The sequence below is a fragment of the Anas acuta genome, chromosome 8 (assembly GCF_963932015.1).
Source record: "Anas acuta chromosome 8, bAnaAcu1.1, whole genome shotgun sequence".
In the NCBI taxonomy this organism is placed as follows: domain Eukaryota; kingdom Metazoa; phylum Chordata; class Aves; order Anseriformes; family Anatidae; genus Anas; species Anas acuta.
The window spans coordinates 30,783,111-30,804,040 of record NC_088986.1 but is presented as its reverse complement, the minus strand read 5'-3'; the positions used below and the strand labels follow the sequence as shown (position 1 = coordinate 30,804,040).

The following is a 20,930-nucleotide window of genomic DNA, read 5'->3' as shown; positions in this document are numbered from 1 at the left end:
AAAATAAAAAAAAAAAATAGTCTAAAAATTTCAGCAGTATTGTTTCATGCTTCGTTGTTTGTACAAGTATAAAGTAAAATACAAGTTAATGTTTTCAGAAACTTTTGGCTCCAAAATCTGTAGATCAGCTGCTCTAGATTTGACAGAGAATACTTTGCTTTCAAATTGTAATATTGTTTCTATCAGGTACATGACCAACTATATGGCATTATTTTTCCACTTTATTTCTCACAATCATTTTTGTTAAGAGGAGGATGTAGTCCAACTTTACGTAGTTAGGTAGCAAAGAAGAAGTTATTACAGACTTAAAATAGCAAACTACTTCGTTTATATAGTATGTATTTTGTCTGATGCCCCCATTCCTGGAAGTGTCCAAGGCCAAATTGGATGGGGCTTTGGGCAACCTGATGTAGTAGAAGGTGTCTTCCCCCCTGATGGGGGGAATTGGAACTAGATAATCTTCAAGGTCTCTTCCAACCCAAACCATTCTGTGATGTTCAATTCTTGAATGAATGTTGTCAGGAAAATGTTTAAAGTCCTTTTGTTTTAACTGTGTGTGATGGATTAACTGCAGTACTGTGCTGTTAGTGCAGAGTGGTAGCTGTTCTTGGGGAGGTAATAGTTTCTGCACCACTTTATATTCATATTACATTGGTGTTCTAATGCTTTTTTTTTCTGTGCATCTGTTACAGCCCTTCTTGGATATAGTTTTGTATATCTTCAAGCTCACGAGTGCAATAGGAGCTCAGGTAACGAGAGTTTTCAGCATTTTAAGTTTTCCATTTGTTTGTACCTGTTTCCCTTTGGTTTCCCATTGTATCTGCTTGGAGTCTGAGGAGAACATGAGATGTTAATTATAGATTGAGCTATTTGAAAGGATGTACTAAAATACTCATTTATGTTTAGTGTTTTGAATGCTTTAGTGCTTTCTATCTTGAGGCATGCAAGGTAAAAACAATTTGTGGGGAGTCAACTATCATAAAACCCAAGAAAGCTCTTCAATTTCTTCTAGCAGCTACTTGGGAATCCCTTTAGTACAGTACTCTTCCTGACTGCTTATATCTTGCATGAGTTTAATTAAAGGGAGAAAATAAGTTTCCTGTTTCTTTGCAACCTCCGTAAAGGGGAGCTGTTCTTTGCATCGAGCTTAATATGCTTGCTGATGGAACATATGAGGCAGCATTGGGATAGCAATTAGAGACCTTGTGCTGTTAAAAATGTTTCTTAGATGGCAGACTATGCAATGTTTAGTTTGCTAGGAATCTTTTCCAACATGAGAAGAGTTGTAAGAATCATGCTCTTGGGCAGGAGCTCTGTTTCTTGTTTCCTTGCTTGCTCCATTCATATATATCTTACATATTCCATGTATTAAAATTTCCATAAAATCCTGTTATTTACTACTGTAATCTGTTAAATTAAGTTTATATGTTGTACCTAAGTAATTTTAGGTAGGGGAAAGATATTAAGATGAGGATATTTTTTAAATTGCATGTGATCCACAAAACTTAATTGTAAAATCAAAACACCAGTTTCTGTTAAGACTGCAGTCTACAGGCTTGCAGCCAACATCATTAAGCTCTCAGCTAGCATTTCTACAACTGCAACCATTTCTTTTAAATAGATAAGAAAAATAATTTTCATGTGTGTATGGGGGGAGGAATACATTTGTTATCTTTGGATTCTAGTCTGCATTTTTGCCAGCCAGCATACTTTGTTTCATTTGGTAAATGTAGAGAATGCCAAAGAGCAATAGTTGTTTTTTCCCTGGTATTACAAGGTTACTGAAGTTCTTTAGCTTGAATTAAAACAACTATTTTAAGTAATAATAGAAATCTAATGTTACTGAATCCTGTATCACTAGGAGGTCATCTTTCCTTTTAATGAGTCAAATCATTACAAAAATTGTTTACCTTAGATTTCTGATAATGCATTTTTTCAAGGCTTCAACAAGTAGCAGCTCTTGGGCATGTGATGTAGATTTCGTAGTAGTGGATTGCAGTAAGGCTTAGCTGAACCTAGGTAACTTTTCCAGTCTTACAAGTCTTTTCGTTGCTTTCGATAATAGGTAGTTTCACAGACAGTTTACATTAAATGCAGTTTATGTATTTGGCTTTATACCATGCCATTCTCAGTAATGTTAAAGCATGTTATGGCTTAAGAGACTTATTTTGCTGTTTGGGAGCCCTTGTGTCCTGAATCGTAGGTTCCAGAAGAGATCCCTACCAGGACTGCTCATGAGAAGCAGGAAATGTTGTAGAGATGTATAAATCAAAGAAAGAAAGAGGGGATTGAAAGAGCAATTACTGTGGCAACGTAGTAAAAACAACAAGAAGTGGGTAGAAATGAAGGAGTGGAAATAAGAAAGGACCAGGAAATTATTAGTAAAATTAGTAGGGAAAGTAGGAGGTGGAGGTTGCACTAGGTGATGATAAAAACTTGAGTAGAAGACTGGGATGAGGAGGGTATTTGGGGACAGGGAATTAGGAGGAAGAAAGCATTATCTACAGCACAAAAGAGAAGGAGCGAGTTGGGAATTGTGAGAGGTTGGTAATGCAGACACATGGGAGGAAAGTATCAAGGAATTAAAGCTTTCTGTGCATTTTGGGTACAGATGTTGCACTTGAAAGCATTAGATGGTAAGTTTTTATTCTTTTCATATTTACAGGGTCCAGCTAGCATGATGGCATACTTGATTGTTTCAGGGTTTTTCCTTACACGTTTAAGGAGACCAATTGGCAAGATGACTATCATTGAACAAAAATATGAAGGGGAGTACAGATACGTCAACTCACGGCTTATTACAAACAGGTATAAACTTACTTGGTTACTAAGATATGCCACAGAATTACTTGGTCAGTTATTATTGTTAAAATATGGTCTGAAAGTCTGACACAATCAGTTCTGAGCAAAAGTGTTTACATCTTTATGCAGATTATTATTAAATAATTCCTATTTTCATTATACTTCCAATTTGAAAGAAAAACTAGCTGTAGCACAATAAACTTATGTTTTATTGTGAGAAGATACAAGCTCTTGTTTCAAGTGAAAAACAGCTGTTTGTGTTTTGTAGTTGACTCTGACTGCCATTAAAAAAAGTTTCATTCTTTGTGTCTTTCTTTAAAGTGAAGAAATTGCTTTCTATAATGGAAACTTGAGAGAAAAACAGACCATTCACAGAACTTTCCGTAAACTGGTAAGACTTTATCTTTCAAAACATTATAAGCAAAACTGCGTAATTTTATCATGGTGAGTCATAAAGTTTAATTTACCATTTTTCATTGGCTTTCTCTCAATTCTTTCTCCATTTGTATATCATCAGGATTTGTGAAAGGATAAAGACTAGAGAAAGGTTTATCTAACTCAGTCTCAGTTGAGTTTATTGAAACAGCTGATTACATACTTTCAATCTTAAAATCACTTCAATTATTGCCAGCTTTGCTTCAATAAGTTTCTGTGTACAAGTTGGTACTGTGATTTCAACTACAATAATTATTACGCTCTAAATGTACTGCATAAGTAGTCTTTAAGGTTCATGTCAGAAGAAAGGTGATACTGTGTAATACAGAAATGGATCTTGGAAATCTGTAGTATATGAGTTCTTGAAAAGTTGTCATATACTAATTTCTGTAAGAGTTTGTTGAATAATAAACAACTGTATTAAAAGACTTGCATTTCTTATTCTATTCAGAGTAACTGTTGAATACCAAAAATGTAGTGGGATGAAAGTGGAGAACGTGAAGGAAAAGTTGAAAATTGGAAATGTCCAAAGTGTGTGTGTCAGCAATAATAGTTATTCAAACCCTACTCATAAGTCTCCTGATTAAGTCTTATTTTCCAATTCAATTGTAGCTTTAATTTTTAACACTGATTTTTGTCTGTTCAGCACATTAAAAATTAAAACATTCCTGTCTTGCTGTTCTGTGTGTGTAGGTCTGCCTTGTCTTTGGTTCCTCTTCTCATGCATTTAGAGTATGTGTTCCGGACTGAAGGACCCTCTTGTTTATTTATTCTTCTACCATCTTTTTCCTTAATTGTTTCTGTTTTTTGTTTTGCCATATTTCCATACTTTGCCCACTTTTCCTTTTCTTTCTGTTCTTGCTGCACAACTTTTATGCTTTCTTTCTCATTCTGTTGTATGTGTTTAATTTAGAACTTGATTTTAAGCCCTTCCCTTGGTCATGGTGTGTAGATTAAATGGAGGTGGCTTGGTATTTGTGCTGCTACAGTCATCAAACTTTAAAATAGATTTGTAGGCTATAAGCAGAATGTAGTTTTCTGACAGAATGGTCTTTCTCTTGCTGCTTAATTCTTTTCCACCAACCACAATGAATGTTTTCTCACTGCTTTGTTTCAGGTGTAGATCATCTTGATCTACAACATAGATCTTTGCCAGCAGGGACATATGTAGAGCTTGTCACAGTTAGGCCATAGGCATTGTTGGGGTATTCATGACTTACTGGGAAGTAGCTATACTTGGAATCAAATTTCTATAAAATAAGAAAGGAGAAAAAAAAAAAATAAAACATGTACTGACACTTTTGTTTCTGTTACTTGCCAGGTGGAACATTTACATAACTTCATCCTGTTCCGGTTCTCTATGGGCTTCATTGATACTATCATTGCCAAATGTAAGTGTTTGTCCAGTTCTGATGGACTGTAATAAATAACTAGGTGGTAAACTTTTCACAGGAGAATTCTTATTTTAATTGAAGCTTTTAATATATTGTTTAATATTTATCCTTAAACTGCAGACCTTGCCACTGTGGTTGGTTACCTGGTTGTTAGTCGTCCATTTTTGAACCTGGCTGATCCTCGTCATCAGAACAGTACCCATGCAGAACTTCTGGAGGTAAGCAGAACAGAATTAAAAAAGTTTCTCGAATGCATACTTCGCTAGTTCACCTACAGAGACTTTATTTTACTTTAGGATTACTACCAAAGTGGAAGAATGTTACTGAGAATGTCTCAAGCTTTGGGCAGAATAGTCCTAGCAGGTCGTGAAATGACGAGATTGGCTGGGTAAGCATAATAGTAGTTGCATTAAATAATCTTCGTTAAAGTTATGTTTTAGCTGTTTCTCACTTCCTTTTAAGAAACTGGCAACTGTAGAATTAAAATAAAATGAGCTATGTGCTTTATTCAGAACAGTAAGTCTAGAAATTACAAACATTTTATACAAAAACATTGTATTCGAAGATATGCTAGTTATCTCCACTAATAATTTTGTATCTGGAGAGCAGCAGCATACAGTTTGAATGGTTAGTTGAAAAGACATTGGCAAGTACATGTAAATCAACTGTGTGTTACTTATTTTGCAAAAATATTTGGGGGCTTTTAGTTAAGAAAAATCATTCACTAAAGTATAAAATGCTTGGCTGAAACGGGAAAAGGTGCTTCCAAATATTGCTAGTGTTGGAGAACCTCAGTGCAACTCTAAAATGTAAACTCTTCTTTTTCTGTGGGTTGGAGAACTTTGTCACTTTGGCATCCTAGTAGAGTATTCATTAGAGCTTATTTCCAAAACTTCTAAGGATTATTGTTTGTTTTCATTAGTTTCACAGCTCGAATTACGGAATTAATGCAGGTTCTGAAGGACTTGAACAGTGGCAAATACCAGCGTACTATGGTATCGCAAGAAAAAGGTAAATGGGATGTATACTATGCAATGCTTGTGCCTCTTTGTAGTGCTCCAATTTCTCATACTTTTTTTCTTAATTTAAGATGCAGATAAAAAGCCAACTTTGCCTTTGATACCTGGATCTGGAGAAATTATCAACACTGATAACCTTATCAAGTATGTTTACAAAGTTCCCATGACTTCAGTATTTTTAACATTGTCTGGCTTCTTAGTCTTTTCTTCTACCAAGGGTAATAGAGCTCTTAATACACTTTTTTTCATCCTGAAAAATGTAGTATTGACGTAGTAGTACTACCAAAACCAAAGTATAAAGTAAGGCAAATCAAGAGATTGAATAGCCTCAATCTGGTCAATGTGCAAAGCAGATAGTGGAGCAGAGGGGAAAGGGGGCAGGGCAGGTAGGAGAAAAAAAGAAGTGATAGACCTATTTAAAAAAAGACAAGCCAGCAGACAAGACATTCATTCCGTGTCCTAGAACTAATGGAATATACTACCAGGTTTAAAATCAAGTGCATCCGTAAATGTAGATTTATTTCCATAGGATACTTTGGAGGCCAAAGATATAGAAGGATAGAGAAAACAAATACATGAAGGAAAAAAAAAGTTTCAAGAGGTTCGTTAAACACTCTTGAAAAATGGTATCTTAATTTCCTTAGCTATTGATAGTAGGAAAGTGGGACAGTATACTGAATGAAATACTGGTGAAGTCTTGCCTTAATCCTGAAATCTTTGAGTAAGCATGCAGTGCTAGCTGCTTTTAGGCAGCTGCTCTTATTTTGATATATTTTATTTTTTTTAACACCCCAATACAAATAGGTTTGATCACGTTCCATTGGTTACACCTAATGGAGATGTTTTGATTCAAGACCTGAATTTTGAGGTAAGCTTTTAAATATAGAAACATATATCACACTTCATATAATGCTTTAAAGTGAAAATGATAATTTCAAAGGTGGTCTGAGTTAAAAAGAAAACAAACAAAAAATGTAAAGAGCTGTATTTATATGGCGTGCTTAATATTTAAACAAAATTCAGCAAGCTATTTTAAAAACTAAAAAGCTAGTTTCACAAAAATGCTTGTTAGAAGCGTGTTTTCTTCCAGCTGCAGTTGATGCTAAACTAGTTGGGGGGAAAAAAAAAATTAGTGTTAGAAATCACACATTAATGTCTGTAACTACTGTGTACAGCAGTACTTTCTAACTACTGTTTTAATGTGTTGGCTTTGCATTTTTAGGTTCGATCTGGTGCAAATGTTCTGATTTGTGGGCCGAATGGTTGTGGGAAGAGCTCACTGTTTCGTGTTCTTGGTGAGGTAAGGAAACCTTCAGATAAACAGGGAAAAGTCTAAAGCAGTGTTGTGATTGAGCTTTTTTTCTCAAGTTTAAACCTTTTTTCTTGCAGTTGTGGCCTTTGTTTGGTGGACGTTTAACAAAACCTGTAAGGGGAAAGTTGTTCTATGTTCCCCAGGTGAGGCAAAGTGCTTTAATTGACAATAAAATTCTTTCTTCCTTCTTTGACTGTGTGTATAAATATTTGACATATCTTATCGTTTGTGACTGTCACAGAGACCATATATGACTCTTGGAACTCTCAGAGATCAAGTTATATATCCAGATACTTTAGAAGATCAACGTAAGAAAGGGATTTCTGACCAGGTAATGATGAGCAGTTCATTTACTCATCTTAAGTGAGACAAATTGTTATGCTTCAGATTTAAAAAAAAAAAAATAATAAAAAAAAAAATACTGAAGTCACTATTAAAAACACCGCATGTAGTATGTTTCTAATGCTTGTTGTGGTTGATTGTACATCTGCATAGCAGTTTAACACTTCATAGCCTTTTTTCAGTCACTTTTTTTTTTTTTTTTTTAAAAAACAAGTTCACTTAAGCTTTGTTATTACTGCTCTATAAAGGTTCTGAAGGAGTACTTGGATAACGTCCAGCTTGGTCAGATCTTGGAACGTGAAGGAGGCTGGGATAGTGTTCAGGACTGGATGGATGTACTCAGCGGGGGAGAAAAACAGAGAATGGCTGTATGTCACAAAAGCAAAAACACTTAACAAATATGGTATATAAATTGCAAATGCAGTCTGAATTTTAAGAGTTCTTTAATAAGTAATAGTAATTTATTGAAAGAAGAAAGCACCAAAATGTGGAGTACTTGAATATTGAGAAAACTAGCTAAAGTAAGGCTTACTTGTGCTCCAGATTTAATAGGAAACATTGAACTTCTACGACGCCTTACATTTTGTTTATATAAACAAAAGTTTTAATTTAATTTTATTTTATTTTACAAAAAAGGGTAATAAGGATAATACACGGTACTCAAATTTTCAAGCTTCAGTAAGTGCCAAATTAAAGGAAATTCTATTGCATTGTAACAGGCAAATTTTGGGCACGGATTTTTAGTTTAACTTGTCACATTGCAATACTGGTTGTGGTCCTGTATCTGTATTATAGTTTTGGTTTGCATTTCAGATGGCAAGGTTATTTTATCATAAGCCCCAGTTTGCAATTCTGGATGAATGCACAAGTGCTGTTAGTGTTGACGTAGAAGGCTACATTTACAGCCATTGCCGAAAGGTGAGCTCTTTCTTTTTATGTCACAGTAAATAAAAACTTGCAGTAGTCTGAAAGTTTGTATTTATGAATTTAATCTCTTCAGCTGTTAACAAGCTGAAAAAAATACAACTTAACACGTTAGGAAAATTAAATTAATGGTTTTGTGTGTGCTTTCTTCTTCATTTAGGTTGGCATCACTCTCTTCACTGTCTCCCACAGAAAGTCACTCTGGAAACACCATGATGTATGTAGTCTTTTCTTTTGCTAAAGATGTCTGTAGTTGGTTAAGGTTTTGTTGTTTGACTTCTTCTACTAAATTAAGGGTGTTCGTATTTTGCTTCTTAATAGATCACATTCTGTTTTATTAAAAAGGTAATTCTTTCATAATCTAGTTGCAGTATTTGAAATATTCTTATAATTTGTGAAAGGTGAAATAACCAAAAATATGTAAGTGTCTGTAAAAGTAGCTTGAAAAATATAATAGACTCATACAGTCTTAGACTTCTTAGCCTGAAAACAAACAAACAACAACAAACAAACTTCAACCAGAATCCAGTAAAGAGCATGGAGATTTTGCTTTCAAAAGATAGCCAATATACCTATGCATAAGTCCACCTCTAATACATGGACATGTTTTCTTCCAAATTAAGGTATTACTGTTATCACTTTTTACATAAAATGATTGAGGAGGAATACTGAATTAACACACAGGGATGAGTAAACTACTTTATAAATGCATAAGTAAATTATATTTTTGAGCTGGATAATTTTAAGGGGTTGATAATGTATTTTTTATTTCAGTTTTACTTGCACATGGATGGCAGAGGGAATTACGAGTTCAAGAAGATAACTGAAGACACAGTTGAATTTGGATCTTAAAATTCATAAACTGAACTGCTACAGAGACTGATGATTACTGGAAACACATAGAATTGCAGACATTGTACAAATAAACTACTTAGCTTGTTTTTAAACAAGTTAACTAGGGTAACCTAAAACAAGCTGTTAAGCGTTTACTATTATGTAGGATATTGCTAATTGTGTATATGTTGGTTTAATTATTAATATGTACTAAGAATGTCTTTATTCTTGTGGTTTAAAAACCTGCCTAAATTAAATTGGGCTTAAATCAGTGTAACCTGATTCATCCTGGGATGCAAACCATTTGAAATCAGCTGATTTGACTTTTGTAGACCTTCTTACCCTTCAGTGAAAAGCCCTGTTAAAATTAGGGTTGCTACCTCTCTCGTTCCTGCAAAGCAGTCTTGGATTTTTTGCTCTCTTCTATGCATATTTCTGAGTTCTCACATTGTGCAGGACATAATCCCATCTTCAGATCTGTGCCCTGTTTGACTGATGAAAGAGCTTTTTCCTTGACCAAGCCTTGTGATGTAGCCAATATGCCCTTGCTGATAAAGAATGGAACTAAAAGGTGAAACTAATTCCTTCTGCTAAGAAAATTAAGCTTGTTCTGTGCTGGGTTTGGGATTCCTTTCACATTTGTCTGCCCATAGTTCTTTGCTGCTCACCAATCCCATTCTCTTCCAGTTTATCAAGGCTCCTGTTCTTCTTCCCCACTGCCCTACCTTTTCTGTCATGGCAATGAAGAGTTGGGAGGGAAGGACTGACCAAAAAAGAAAGGGAAAAGATAAGTGATGTAACAAAAAAACTTTGTGCCAGCTTCAGCTCTGAGGAAGCAAATAGCTCCCACAAGTCAAGTGTGGCACCAATCATCCTCTTGAAGTCGGTAGGAGTTAGAATGGACTCAGATCTTCATTGCTCTGAAAAATAACATTAACCTGAAAATGGCAGGCAGATGTCTGTCCTGTCTGGGTTCAGTCCTGTGATACAGCAGCTACTTTTCCTGAGTCCCTCCTTTTATCCCTCTTCAAAAAAATCAGATCTCCTAATGGTTTTAGCTGCTCTTCAGATCTGAATTTGAAAGTAAGTGATAAGGGTACTTCTTAATTACTTTTCCAGTCTGTGAAGCCTAAAACAATGTTTCGTCCTTCAAATTTTTCTCTATTTCTGTTGTGAGGTTTCTTGATTTGATAAATATTACTCAGCATTGATTCTTGCTGTTGTCCACAAATTGCTTGTCCCTGCTGGTTTTCTTATTCCAGCTGCCAAATCCCCTTGAAGAAACCAAACTCTTTAAACAGTTTACAGTAAACTTATTTCCTCTCCCTCTGTACAAATGAGTACTGTGGTGGCCATGTGAGTTTTACAAAAATAAATGCAGCAAGGTGATTTTTGTCATCAAGGAATAGGAAGGTATAACTTGAACTAAATCACTGTTTAGGCTTTAAAACAAACAAACAAGAAAACTGTTGTACAGTGAAGGTCTAGTAGTTCTTTATTGTTCCACAAAAATTTAATATATGAATGCACTACATGAAGGCATGCATAAAATATGCAATAAGTCTGCTCTGTGTATCTTTTATCACAGGTTTAGATTTAAAAAGGTATCTTTTTATAAAAATGATATGAACTTGGATGTACTGCTGTCTGTTAACTTTACCCAGTTTCACTATTTCATGTTAAGTTTGCTACCTGTTAGTATTTTTCCTTTTATCATAGTTCTTGGCCATATCCATCACTGCTAATATTCTGTCATAGTACTCAAATGCAAACAGATAACCTAGTTTAAGAATCTGGTGATCACAGTAGACTCATTTTACAATGCATCAATGAAAATCAAAGTGTAGCATATTCAGGAGCAAAAGATGTCAGAATAAATTTTTGTGCTTGGTCCACAAGACAACAAATACATAATTGCATTTTACTAATTTTTTTCTGTATGCTCAGGTTCTCGTATCAGCCTAATTTATAATGTAGCAGGTAGCAGCATGCAGTATGTGAGGTTGTAATCTTCTGTTTTTAATTGTAACTGAAAATACGGATGCCAGATTTTTTTGTGAAAGTTGTCAGCACAAATGCAACTTCTTTTCTTGGAAGGGGTCTTTTAGTAGCTTTTTAGAAAGAAAGAAAAAAACACTTCAAAATGAGAAAGTTGTTATTGTCCCTGTGACTAGGGCAGTGGAGTAATGGGCTTGAGATACTGTAACATATTTCTAACACAAGCAAAACCACACACAACATACTTTTATATAGAACCCCAGCAACCAGTGTTGTCTTTACAGGTCAACTGGTTAATAACAGAATTTTGTGTAAACTCAGATTTAACTAAAAAAAACAAAGTCCAATTCCCTAACCAAGGAGGAATAGGCTTGCCTTTGTAGATGACATGAAATTCATTGACGTGGAGGATGTTGCTGTCTCCTTAGGGCCAGGACTTTTTCCCAGTATATTTAGAAAGACTAAAAAAATCCATGCTTGATTGTAAGAGGCTTATAAAGAAACTACAAGAAATGACTTAGAATGGTACTTCTAAAAGGCCTTAAAGTATTTTGAGGTAGACTTGGTCTAATGAATGATTATAAAAACATAATGAAAATGATCAGGTCCCTGCTATGTTTCAGAATTGCACTGTGATACTGTGTTTTATCTCTTAGGTCTCTTTAATAGCACAAGTTGGAAGTTTGTAAATTGGAATTCTGATTGATCTCAGTAAGGCAGAGTACTGATAAATATTTTCAGTTTCAAACTGTTGGCGATTTGAAGACGGTACCTGTAGTATTTAGATGGCTGCATTTCAACAGCGGTGGGAAACATTCCTGTATGTAAATACTGTAAAGTGCTTTGGAGGGGGAAACGGCGCTCTATCAATGTAAGACATTAAGTGCCTCTGAAATAATAAATCTAAAGACAAAATACATCTAAGCTTTTTATGTTTATTCATGTGATTAGGAATTTTATATCCATATGGTTGAGTGCATGTTAAACAAACACTGAATTCCTTAATAAGTCAATTGACTTGTGTTCAACTCACAGAGTCAGTAGCACTGCCTGAAATTTCCCTTGGAATCAGCCAGATAATGCCATCCAGCTGTAGGCTTAAGAAAAACATGAACTCAGTACTTGAAGATCTGTTCTTAGATCAATCAGGTTACAGCTGCATTAATCTGTTTTAAATCTGCACTGATTCTGATCTCTCTTCTTTTTCTCCACTGTCCACTTCTTTTCCTCTCAAGGCTACTGATACTGTAAGGGTGCAGGCCTCAATAAGATTAACAGTAGTACTTATGTGGTAATTATTTTGAGTGCTTCCTAATCCTTGTACTTTGGGGAAAAACAGGTTAATCACTTCTGTCAGGATACTTGAAACTCACTTGTCTAAGAGTGAAACCAAGATATACTTAGATGAACTGATACTAAGTGTCTTATCCTGTAATCAGGGCTTTCTAATGTTAATACTATTTTTTCCTTCTCTAACAGATTACTTTTGCAACAAGTGCGTTGTGTAGCATTCTTAAAGGGTAGGGCTGTAGGGCTGCCTTTGGAAGGAAGTTTCTCAACTAGGGATTCAGTCTAAAAATCATTCTACTTGTCTGATGAGCTGGATGGAAAAAAAAAAAGACCTTTTATGTCATAAATGTGGCATTCAGTACTCTAACATTTAGGGCAGCGTGGTCTTTTATGTGTACAGTTCTGGACTCTGCTACCCAGTTTGTTTCCAAACCCTTGCTTTGTATGCTTGAACACTAATTCGTCCTTATGTAGAGGAAAAACAGTTTATGTAATGGTACAACTGAAATCATGGAGCAACATGTTCAAACTCATTTTTGATAATCTACAATCTCCCGAGATTGTTCAGTACCCTTGGTCCAGTGTTTCTGAACAGTTTGTGATGTCCAGGCTACTGTCCCTTCTTAGCAAAAATTGAGCTTTCTTGAGAAAGACTGCTTGGTTGGGAGTTGATGGTACACACAAAGTGCAAGACTGGAATGATCTGCAAGGTGTACAGACCACTGTCAGCCTTGTCATCTTCCATCCCCAGAGCAAAGCGTGCATCACTGCATAATTTTTTTTCCTTTTTTTTTTTTGTAAGAAAAATCCAGCTGCGTTCTGACCGTTGTAGTTAATCTGGGAAAAGTTGGCAGTGTGAACTCCATCCAGGCCCGTACTCATGTTGTAGGGATGCTCCTTGCCCAAATGAGGCATGCACAGTGGAGGAGACGCACCTGGCTAGACAGCCCATGTATAAAATTACTTCAGCACCATTTGAGGGTAACTTGTACAATAAAGAGAAGTCTGGAGGCATTGCCACTTCTCTAGCTGTGCTGTATACAAGAGAAGACTGACTAGCGAGAAATGAAGTAGCAGTGTGGTTCTCTTCATGGAGTGCCACCATGACACTTACTTGACAGACTTTTTTTTAATGAAATAATAACTGGAATTGACAAAAGAGTCGTTACACCTTAGCAAAATTGGGGATTGTGTTTCTTAAATCTATGTAGAAGTGTAGTATCCCATAGCTTAGCACTGGAGAGAGAGAATTCAGTGACTTTTATGTTTTATTTTCCCCCAAATAGAATTCAGCCTTCTGCAGACCCAACAGATAGCAGTGCATTGTCTAATCTGTCTCCTTCAAGCTGTCAACACGGAATTTGCATGTCAGGATTCTCATCTGTGTCCCCTAGTCCAGCGTGAGTGTGAGTATACGAAGTAGAAGACTTTAAAATCGAGTGCTGCAGGAAGTATATTTGCTCTTGTGTGTGCAAGCTTGCTTCTTAATTTTTTGAGGATATCCTTTAACAGTTGTTACGGGTCAGTCTGCCTGCTCTGTCCTTAGATTAGCTTCTTACTAATTAATAGGCATCTTATTCCTTGACTTCAGTGGAGAACAGATTTTTACCCTTGCCCCTCTTTCCTGCTACAGTCAGATTTTATTATAATTAATAATTATACAATTATATATTGCCTTAAACTTCCCTTGAATGTTTAGAATTCTTGTACAGTAAAGGCTTCTACAACACAAGTTTGTGTATTGTGATGAAACTCATCTTGTCATGTGCATTCAAACATAAGATGAAATGAGTTTTGTATTGAAACAGAAATACAGCCAAGCTAACTTACTATTGAAGGAATTTATCTTCTATGTTAAAACCTTAGAAAATGTTTCTTCATTATTGCACTGTCATCTTTGAACTGGTGCATCATTTTTTTGCCCTGCATGCAAAACCAGAGCCAGATTATAAACAGTCTGGAACTCCACAGACTACCCTAAGGGAATAGTTTAAAATACATGATGGACTCAACGTTTACATAAAAAATAATACGCTCTATGTCTGCTGAAATTCCGTAGGGTTTGACTTTGGAAACTAAAGACATTTTGTCAGTAATTCTGTGATGAATGCAACAGCATAGGAATGATCAAGTGGCATTTCAGAATACGAAAGAAGGGGAGCTCTGACACTGTGTGCATATGGAATACATCTTTTCACAAACCAGACCTAACAATGACAAACTCTTTCACTCTGGTTAGGAACCTCACCCATAGTGACCTTTGTCAAGGCTGGACTGTAAAGATTTAATACCATCTTTTAGGGGTAAGAGGAGCTATTGTGCCATAGTGCCTAGCCCCACTCCCCACTCTGCTTTTCCACAAACCACCACCCCTGTTCGCCATCCATCCCGTTCTGGGAAACACGGCATTCACTCATGATGCCACACCAAAATAGAACAGAACTGGAAAAATGAGGTCAGTGCTGTCTGGACAAAACTAAGGCTGCTGAGAATGGTTTACATGGGCAGAAATAAGGAACTCCACCTACATGACAGAGCAAATTTTCTGCATGAAAAAAACTTGGGTTTGGCACAATTTATTTATTTTTTTAACCTTGATTATAGAAAGTTTGAAGAACACTGCTCTGGAAGCCACACCACATATGTTCTTCCACATAACCAAAGAGGTGTTCTTCCATGTAACCAAATATGCCCTTTATTTTCTTAGATGGAGTGGTTTATTGCAATCAGCTGCTAAGAAACATTTGACTGTTTTCAAAGTTTGTGAATCATGACAATGTAAGTAGTATGAAGATGCTCCCCAAAATAAACCGGCCTTTTATTTATTTATTTTTTGATGGTGTGGCAGCTATAGGAATGCGTTGACACAAAAGCCACAGAGCTCAGGAGAGCTGTGTCAGAAGCTGCTAATATGCCATACTTAGTACAACGCTGAAAGATAACTGTCTATAGAAGGGCCAGTGAGCTGAAGTGCTTTGGAGAAACAATGGTTAAAGAAAGTGTGTGCTAGAGGCTTTTTAAAACCCCAGTGCAATCTTATACATTGCAACAGGACTTCTCTGGAAAGCCATGAGCTATTAGCAATTTTTTTCCATGCATAATAAGGAATTAAGGGCCAAGGTCACATCTGCACGCTGGTATTCTGTTCTTTTTTAACCCACAGGCGCTAGGTAGATAATAAAAAGTTAAAGCAGATTTTCTGTGACAGAATAGTTGTATTTATAGTTGTCCAAAGTAAAGAATTTTGGAAAGGCTGCTTGAAGTTAACGCTTTATTCTTCACAAAAATCTCTTAATGATTAAGATATATTCTGCAAACTTCCCTGCCCCTCCTTTGAGGTGCTGGGCTGTGCAGTGCCAGTGGGATGCTGCTGGTGAGGACCAACTTGCATTGGTGAGTCAGACGGACGGGGTATTTCCTGTGTACACCCTATAAGTTTTTCTCCCCAGCATTGTATATAAGGTAGAGATCTATTCAGAGATACAGCACTGATGAGCAGCCTGTTACCTGGGGCCTGTTCCTCTGGCAACTTTTGGTGCCTGTCTTGCCTCTAGGGTGGAAGGTCATTCCCTGAGAAGCTTTTTGGGGCTTGCTTTTTTTGAGACAAGCTCAGTAGAACTCAAAGCATGTGAAGCCCAAAATAGCCCCTGTTACAAATGCAGTTGCATTCCAGCTGGTCTCTTCCTATTTGTGCTTTTTTTTTTTTTTTTTTAAACTTGTCACTGGACAGAGAGCATATTATCATAGTTCCAAACATACTTGTACTTCAATTTATACAGCTTTTGCTGCACAATTTTTGTCATGTGCAGTATTCACGCATTTTCCAGTGCTCCTTGGAAAACCTTAGCTGCTTCTCAGAGGTTCTCAAGTCTATTCCTCCAAGACTTAAAAGGACAGCAAAGCATACTGCTTGAGGCGTACCGAGGAAACAAAGTCTGTTAAGTCTGACGTTCTCTGTGAAAATCTCTTGATACTGAGCTACTGCAGAGTTTTCTGAGACTAGAGGAGAAGGAAATACGGTTTTGTGCAGGTTTTAACACCATCAAGCACCGGGTAAATAAGTACTTGCTGCTACCTGAAGGCTACCTGAAGGATTGTTGACTATGGCTGTGTTTCTAATGGCACTTGAAAACTGGACAAGATAAGGTATGTTATAACCAAAAATCCTTGGAGAAGCTGTCAGAGTGAAATGCAGACTCAGTGGAAGATTCAGGAACCATTCAGGGAGAGAGCTGCTCCATTTCCCATTGGGTCTCTTCAAACTATTCTAATAACCTGTTGCTCTTCGTTACTAGGAAAAAGAAGATCTAACAAATTTCACGTGCCCTTTTCCTACAAATTCAGGTGAAATCTATTAAAATAGTGGTGGTAAGGGATGAAGTATATCAGCATACTAGCCATTTAGGAAAATTTGCACTGATAACATACTGATTATGCCCTTTTTGACCACTTGAGGTCATCTTTCCCAAGTCATCTCAAAGAGCAAACATTCTATTGCAGGATTAATGTAGAGATGTCTCATGGAGTATAAATTGCTTACACAGTGCTACTATTCTCATATAGCTGTACGAAGAGTAAAGGAGGAGTAGATGAGTTTGTGGTTCTACTCCTCTGGTGCCAGCTGAAGCTGACCTCTGATGGAATGGTTGCAACCTTGATGCTTAATGGAAGCCAGAGAACACATGAATAGAGTGGAAAGATGGAAAATAAGACCATCGGTTCTGTGGAGATATGTATTTGATGTGAATGGATAGTAAAGTAAGAAGGCAGCAGAGGGAAAACCTTTTATGTTAATCAAGAATGTACTCTTTTAATTAAACTAAAAAAAAACAAAACAAACTTTTTTTCCCTGAAATAAGAACTACTTATTGGAGTAGGTTTTAGTAGGTCATTTGTTAGACTAGATTTTTAACTGAGCTATATGATTACTGAAGAGCCAATTAAAAAAATAATGAATGAGATCTCATTGGGAGAACGTCTTTATTCAGAGGAAGGAGATTTTTAATTAAACCACTCCATTTGATGAAATAGTTTTGTGAATATACTACTACTTAGCTATTTAAATATGACCTGAAGTAATATGGTAAAAAATATGAAAATAAAAATAGAAGAAAAGGCATTGTAGAGGCTTACTGAGATCTCCAGCTGTGAATGTTCTTTGAGTTCAGATTAATAACTTCATTGCTAGTTAATAAGTCAATAAAAATGTGACTATGTAATGGCAACTAGATGCACTGAGACACTCAGAACAGTGCTAGCAAATGCTCTGGAAGTTAGTGATCTAATTATGGTGACCAAGGGAAGCTGTAGGGAGTAAAAAAATGCTGCCATGCTATCAGTATATTCCTAGTTGTTAATTAAGGGATATATGCTTATTCTGGTTCTTTTATTTTTGCTTAAATTGAATCCTAAGGAGTTGTTTGCGGAAATGGTAAGTGCATCTTTGGGGAAGAACAGGTCATGGAAATGAGCAGGAGATGGATGGGAGGAATTGATTTTCAGAAATGGAGCTGGGGTACAGAAAGGTTGTGAACATCTCATAGGAACAAATCACTGAAGTATGTCGCTAATAGGGCACACATTTTTACAAGAGAAACAGGCATAATCCCTGTAACTGGATTTGCAAATAGTACCTGGCTATTAAAGCCCTGGAGGCAGTCAGTACGGTTGTGTCTTTATTCCCAGGTAATGGCAGGTTTTACTGGAAGAAATCACCCCTGAAGCAAATCTTCTTGTAAAATTGCCTAATTCAGTTGCAGTTAGAGGCTGGGGAACTGCAGGAAAAGGCGTTCCTTCTGGGTCCTTGTGGAGATACTGATGGGCTGGATGGGCTGGGATAGAGCCCTTGCCAGAAGAAACAGAACAAGCTGGGTGGTGGGAACGTTTCCCACCACAGGGTGGAAGGAAGAGGAGATTTGCAGCACATCTTTCCTGTTTGTTATACCCTGAGCTTTATAAGTGTCCTGCTGTAAAGCACTGGAGGACACACAGCAACAAATAAGCAAAGGGCAGCTTTCTGTGACTCTGTTCAGAGTGTGGGTGAACAGCATGAGAGGGTGTATGGCACGGTGAGTAACACCGCACCAAATGGCTTTGGAAAGATTTTCAGTTGGCCAATTCCTGTTTCTGTCCTGTCTAGCAGATTGTCCTTTGTGTTTGAGAAGGGAGGAGGAAAACAGAAAAAATAAGATCAGTAACAAACCACCACAGCAGGACTTCTCTCTCAGTAATGAAGCCAGGTGATAGAAAGCACAGTTACAGGTATGTGGCTAAATACTGAGGAACTGCAGTTACTGAATTGACTCTGAAGTCCTCTCAAAAGCCCACGTGTTCCTGTGTATTATAAAGTTAGAATATTGTGTAGCAGTTACTACTAACCTGGAAAACAATTAGCATTGCAAACCTGAACCAAGAAGGACATATTTCATAGCGGTTCATTCTCACTACCTCTATGTAGAACGTTTGTCCTGAGTTGCCACATGGACAATGATCCAAGTTAAGCTTATAATCGCATTCTTATCATTACATGCCTCTCAGCAGCAGCCTTCTCACAATGAAAAGCTGAATCCGCTAGGAACAGATTAGTTAAGCTGTCTGCTGCTATTTGTCGTGTGTTTATGAAGTCTTGTAAAGTTCATTTTAAGCGATAGCAGTTATTTTATCATCTGTAATGTTAGGACTAGCAGAAAACTAGCATCACATCAGCCTTCATTCACTCCTGTGAAGAATTTGGTTTTAAAGCAATATGATGGTAGTGGCTTGTTACAGTATGCAGTGTCACACGTTCATTTGTACAGGAAGGGTACACAAGTATACACTGTGGATGCCTTTTTCTGTAATAGATGTCAAGGAGCAAATCAGAAGATGGGAATTAGGATTGTCAGTAGGAACACTGGCTTACAGAAACCTGCTTTTGGGATAAGTCAGGGAAGGTAGGTATGTAGGAAAACCTTCCCTTTCTCCCATTGATTCCCTGGATTGCTGGCTATCTTCAATTTGTACAGTGCTAAAGCTGGCCACGTGTGTGCTGTAGATGGGATCTAGTATTTCTCCCTAGTGACAATACCTATATTCAACAACTTCTTTTTTCACCCTGATACTGTGAGAAAGTTGAATCTCTGCATAAAGCAGTTCACCTGGGCTGTATACGCTGATCCGAGGAATAATACTTGCAGATTTTTTTGGGGGGGGAAAAAAATCACCAAAGCCCAATTCTTAACTGTCTCCACAAACAGGAATAAAACTTTTGAAATTGGATCTGTATGACCCATGACTCCGGTTACTTAGCATTGTTGAGGCAATAAAGTACTGTAGCTAGGGAGCAGAAGCACCACAGGTTTCCAAAACTTGTGTAGCAGGGGTCAGTCTTAATGCCGTTTAAGGCACTGTTTGCATATCTATGGGCATTCTTTCTTTCTCTCTTTCTTTCTTTCTTTCAATAAAAACAATCTGCATATTCAGAACAAAAGAAAAATCACCGAAGTAATGAAGCATGATCTGTAATTTTTCTATGTAGATGACAATAATCAAATGCATGATACAGCTTAGTGAATGCTATGCAGTATTCTACGGGCCTTAATTTTCTTATGAACTTCCCCTTTTCTGAGCTTTGCACTGAATGAAACCACTGAAATAGAGCAGCAGAAGCAAGGGGAGAAATGGTGACAACTTTGGAATGCTTTTAAATTTACTCCCACACACTCTTCATAATTTTCATTACTGGTACAAGATTCTTCCTCCTTACAAGGTTTGTGCATCAGCAGAAAATGCATCAAGCAGTTATTGCACAATGTTAAGTAAACAGTTTTTTCCCACCCTGTGAAAAACAGAAATCAAGGACAAAGAAAATGACCATAAATCACACTGGCATACTCACGGGACTCTTCATACAAAGAAGTATCTATCGTATAGTAAGGATGACAAATATCAAATACAATTCTGTAAAAATTGATAGGTTGGGATACTCATTGGTTATTATCATAAACGCAATGGATATTCTCTTTAAAGGCACATATGAAGTTTTGAGATACACAGCCAATTAATGTAAACTCTAAGATGCATTTTTTCCCATTCCTTTTTTTTTTTTTCCTGTTTATTTCCTGTTTTGGTGCCTATCCCCACCACTAGCAGCAGCAAGAGGAGCAGTATCAAATTGCAGCAGTTCTTATCTCCGGGCCATGCCCCATACTGCCTTGAATAAACACAAATACTGCAACTGCTATAGGCAACGGTGTGGGAATCCCTAAACAGACATCCAAACGGGTGTCCAATATACTTTCCATTTGAATGAGAAATTGATACTGAATAATCACTCAAAAGAAGCAACTTGGAAAAAAAGCAAGAACACAAGAGCAAACCAAGAACAACTTGGGACTCTTCAAAACCTTTTATCAGTTCATTAAGTATGTCTTCTATTTTTATGCTTACAGATATGCGCCCTCATGGTCTATTTCACCTAGTCCCATTTAGATTTCCAACAACTCTTCTAAACTGCTGTCACAAGCGTGTTTCCTAAATATATTTTTGACTTTAGTTCTTGAATGAATATTGTACTTCATTAAAAAAAAAGACAAAAGAAAA

General features: G+C 36.7%; 1 protein-coding gene across 1 annotated transcript in view; it reads left to right on the top strand.

Annotated features, from left to right (window-relative positions):
- ABCD3 (ATP binding cassette subfamily D member 3) overlaps nt 1-11,979 on the top strand; it is a 30,088-nt gene extending 18,109 nt beyond the window's left edge. Inside the window, exons 8-23 of the mRNA XM_068691271.1 lie at nt 693-749; nt 2,666-2,808; nt 3,124-3,193; nt 4,559-4,628; nt 4,752-4,849; nt 4,928-5,019; nt 5,554-5,642; nt 5,722-5,794; nt 6,455-6,518; nt 6,873-6,950; nt 7,040-7,105; nt 7,204-7,293; nt 7,553-7,672; nt 8,118-8,222; nt 8,389-8,445; nt 9,003-11,979. Of these exons, the coding sequence (XP_068547372.1) occupies nt 693-749; nt 2,666-2,808; nt 3,124-3,193; nt 4,559-4,628; nt 4,752-4,849; nt 4,928-5,019; nt 5,554-5,642; nt 5,722-5,794; nt 6,455-6,518; nt 6,873-6,950; nt 7,040-7,105; nt 7,204-7,293; nt 7,553-7,672; nt 8,118-8,222; nt 8,389-8,445; nt 9,003-9,080 (1,350 nt within the window). The 3' untranslated portion in view covers nt 9,081-11,979. The remainder of the gene's footprint in view (nt 1-692; nt 750-2,665; nt 2,809-3,123; nt 3,194-4,558; nt 4,629-4,751; nt 4,850-4,927; nt 5,020-5,553; nt 5,643-5,721; nt 5,795-6,454; nt 6,519-6,872; nt 6,951-7,039; nt 7,106-7,203; nt 7,294-7,552; nt 7,673-8,117; nt 8,223-8,388; nt 8,446-9,002) is intronic.
- The last annotated feature ends 8,951 nt before the right edge of the window (nt 11,980-20,930 follow it).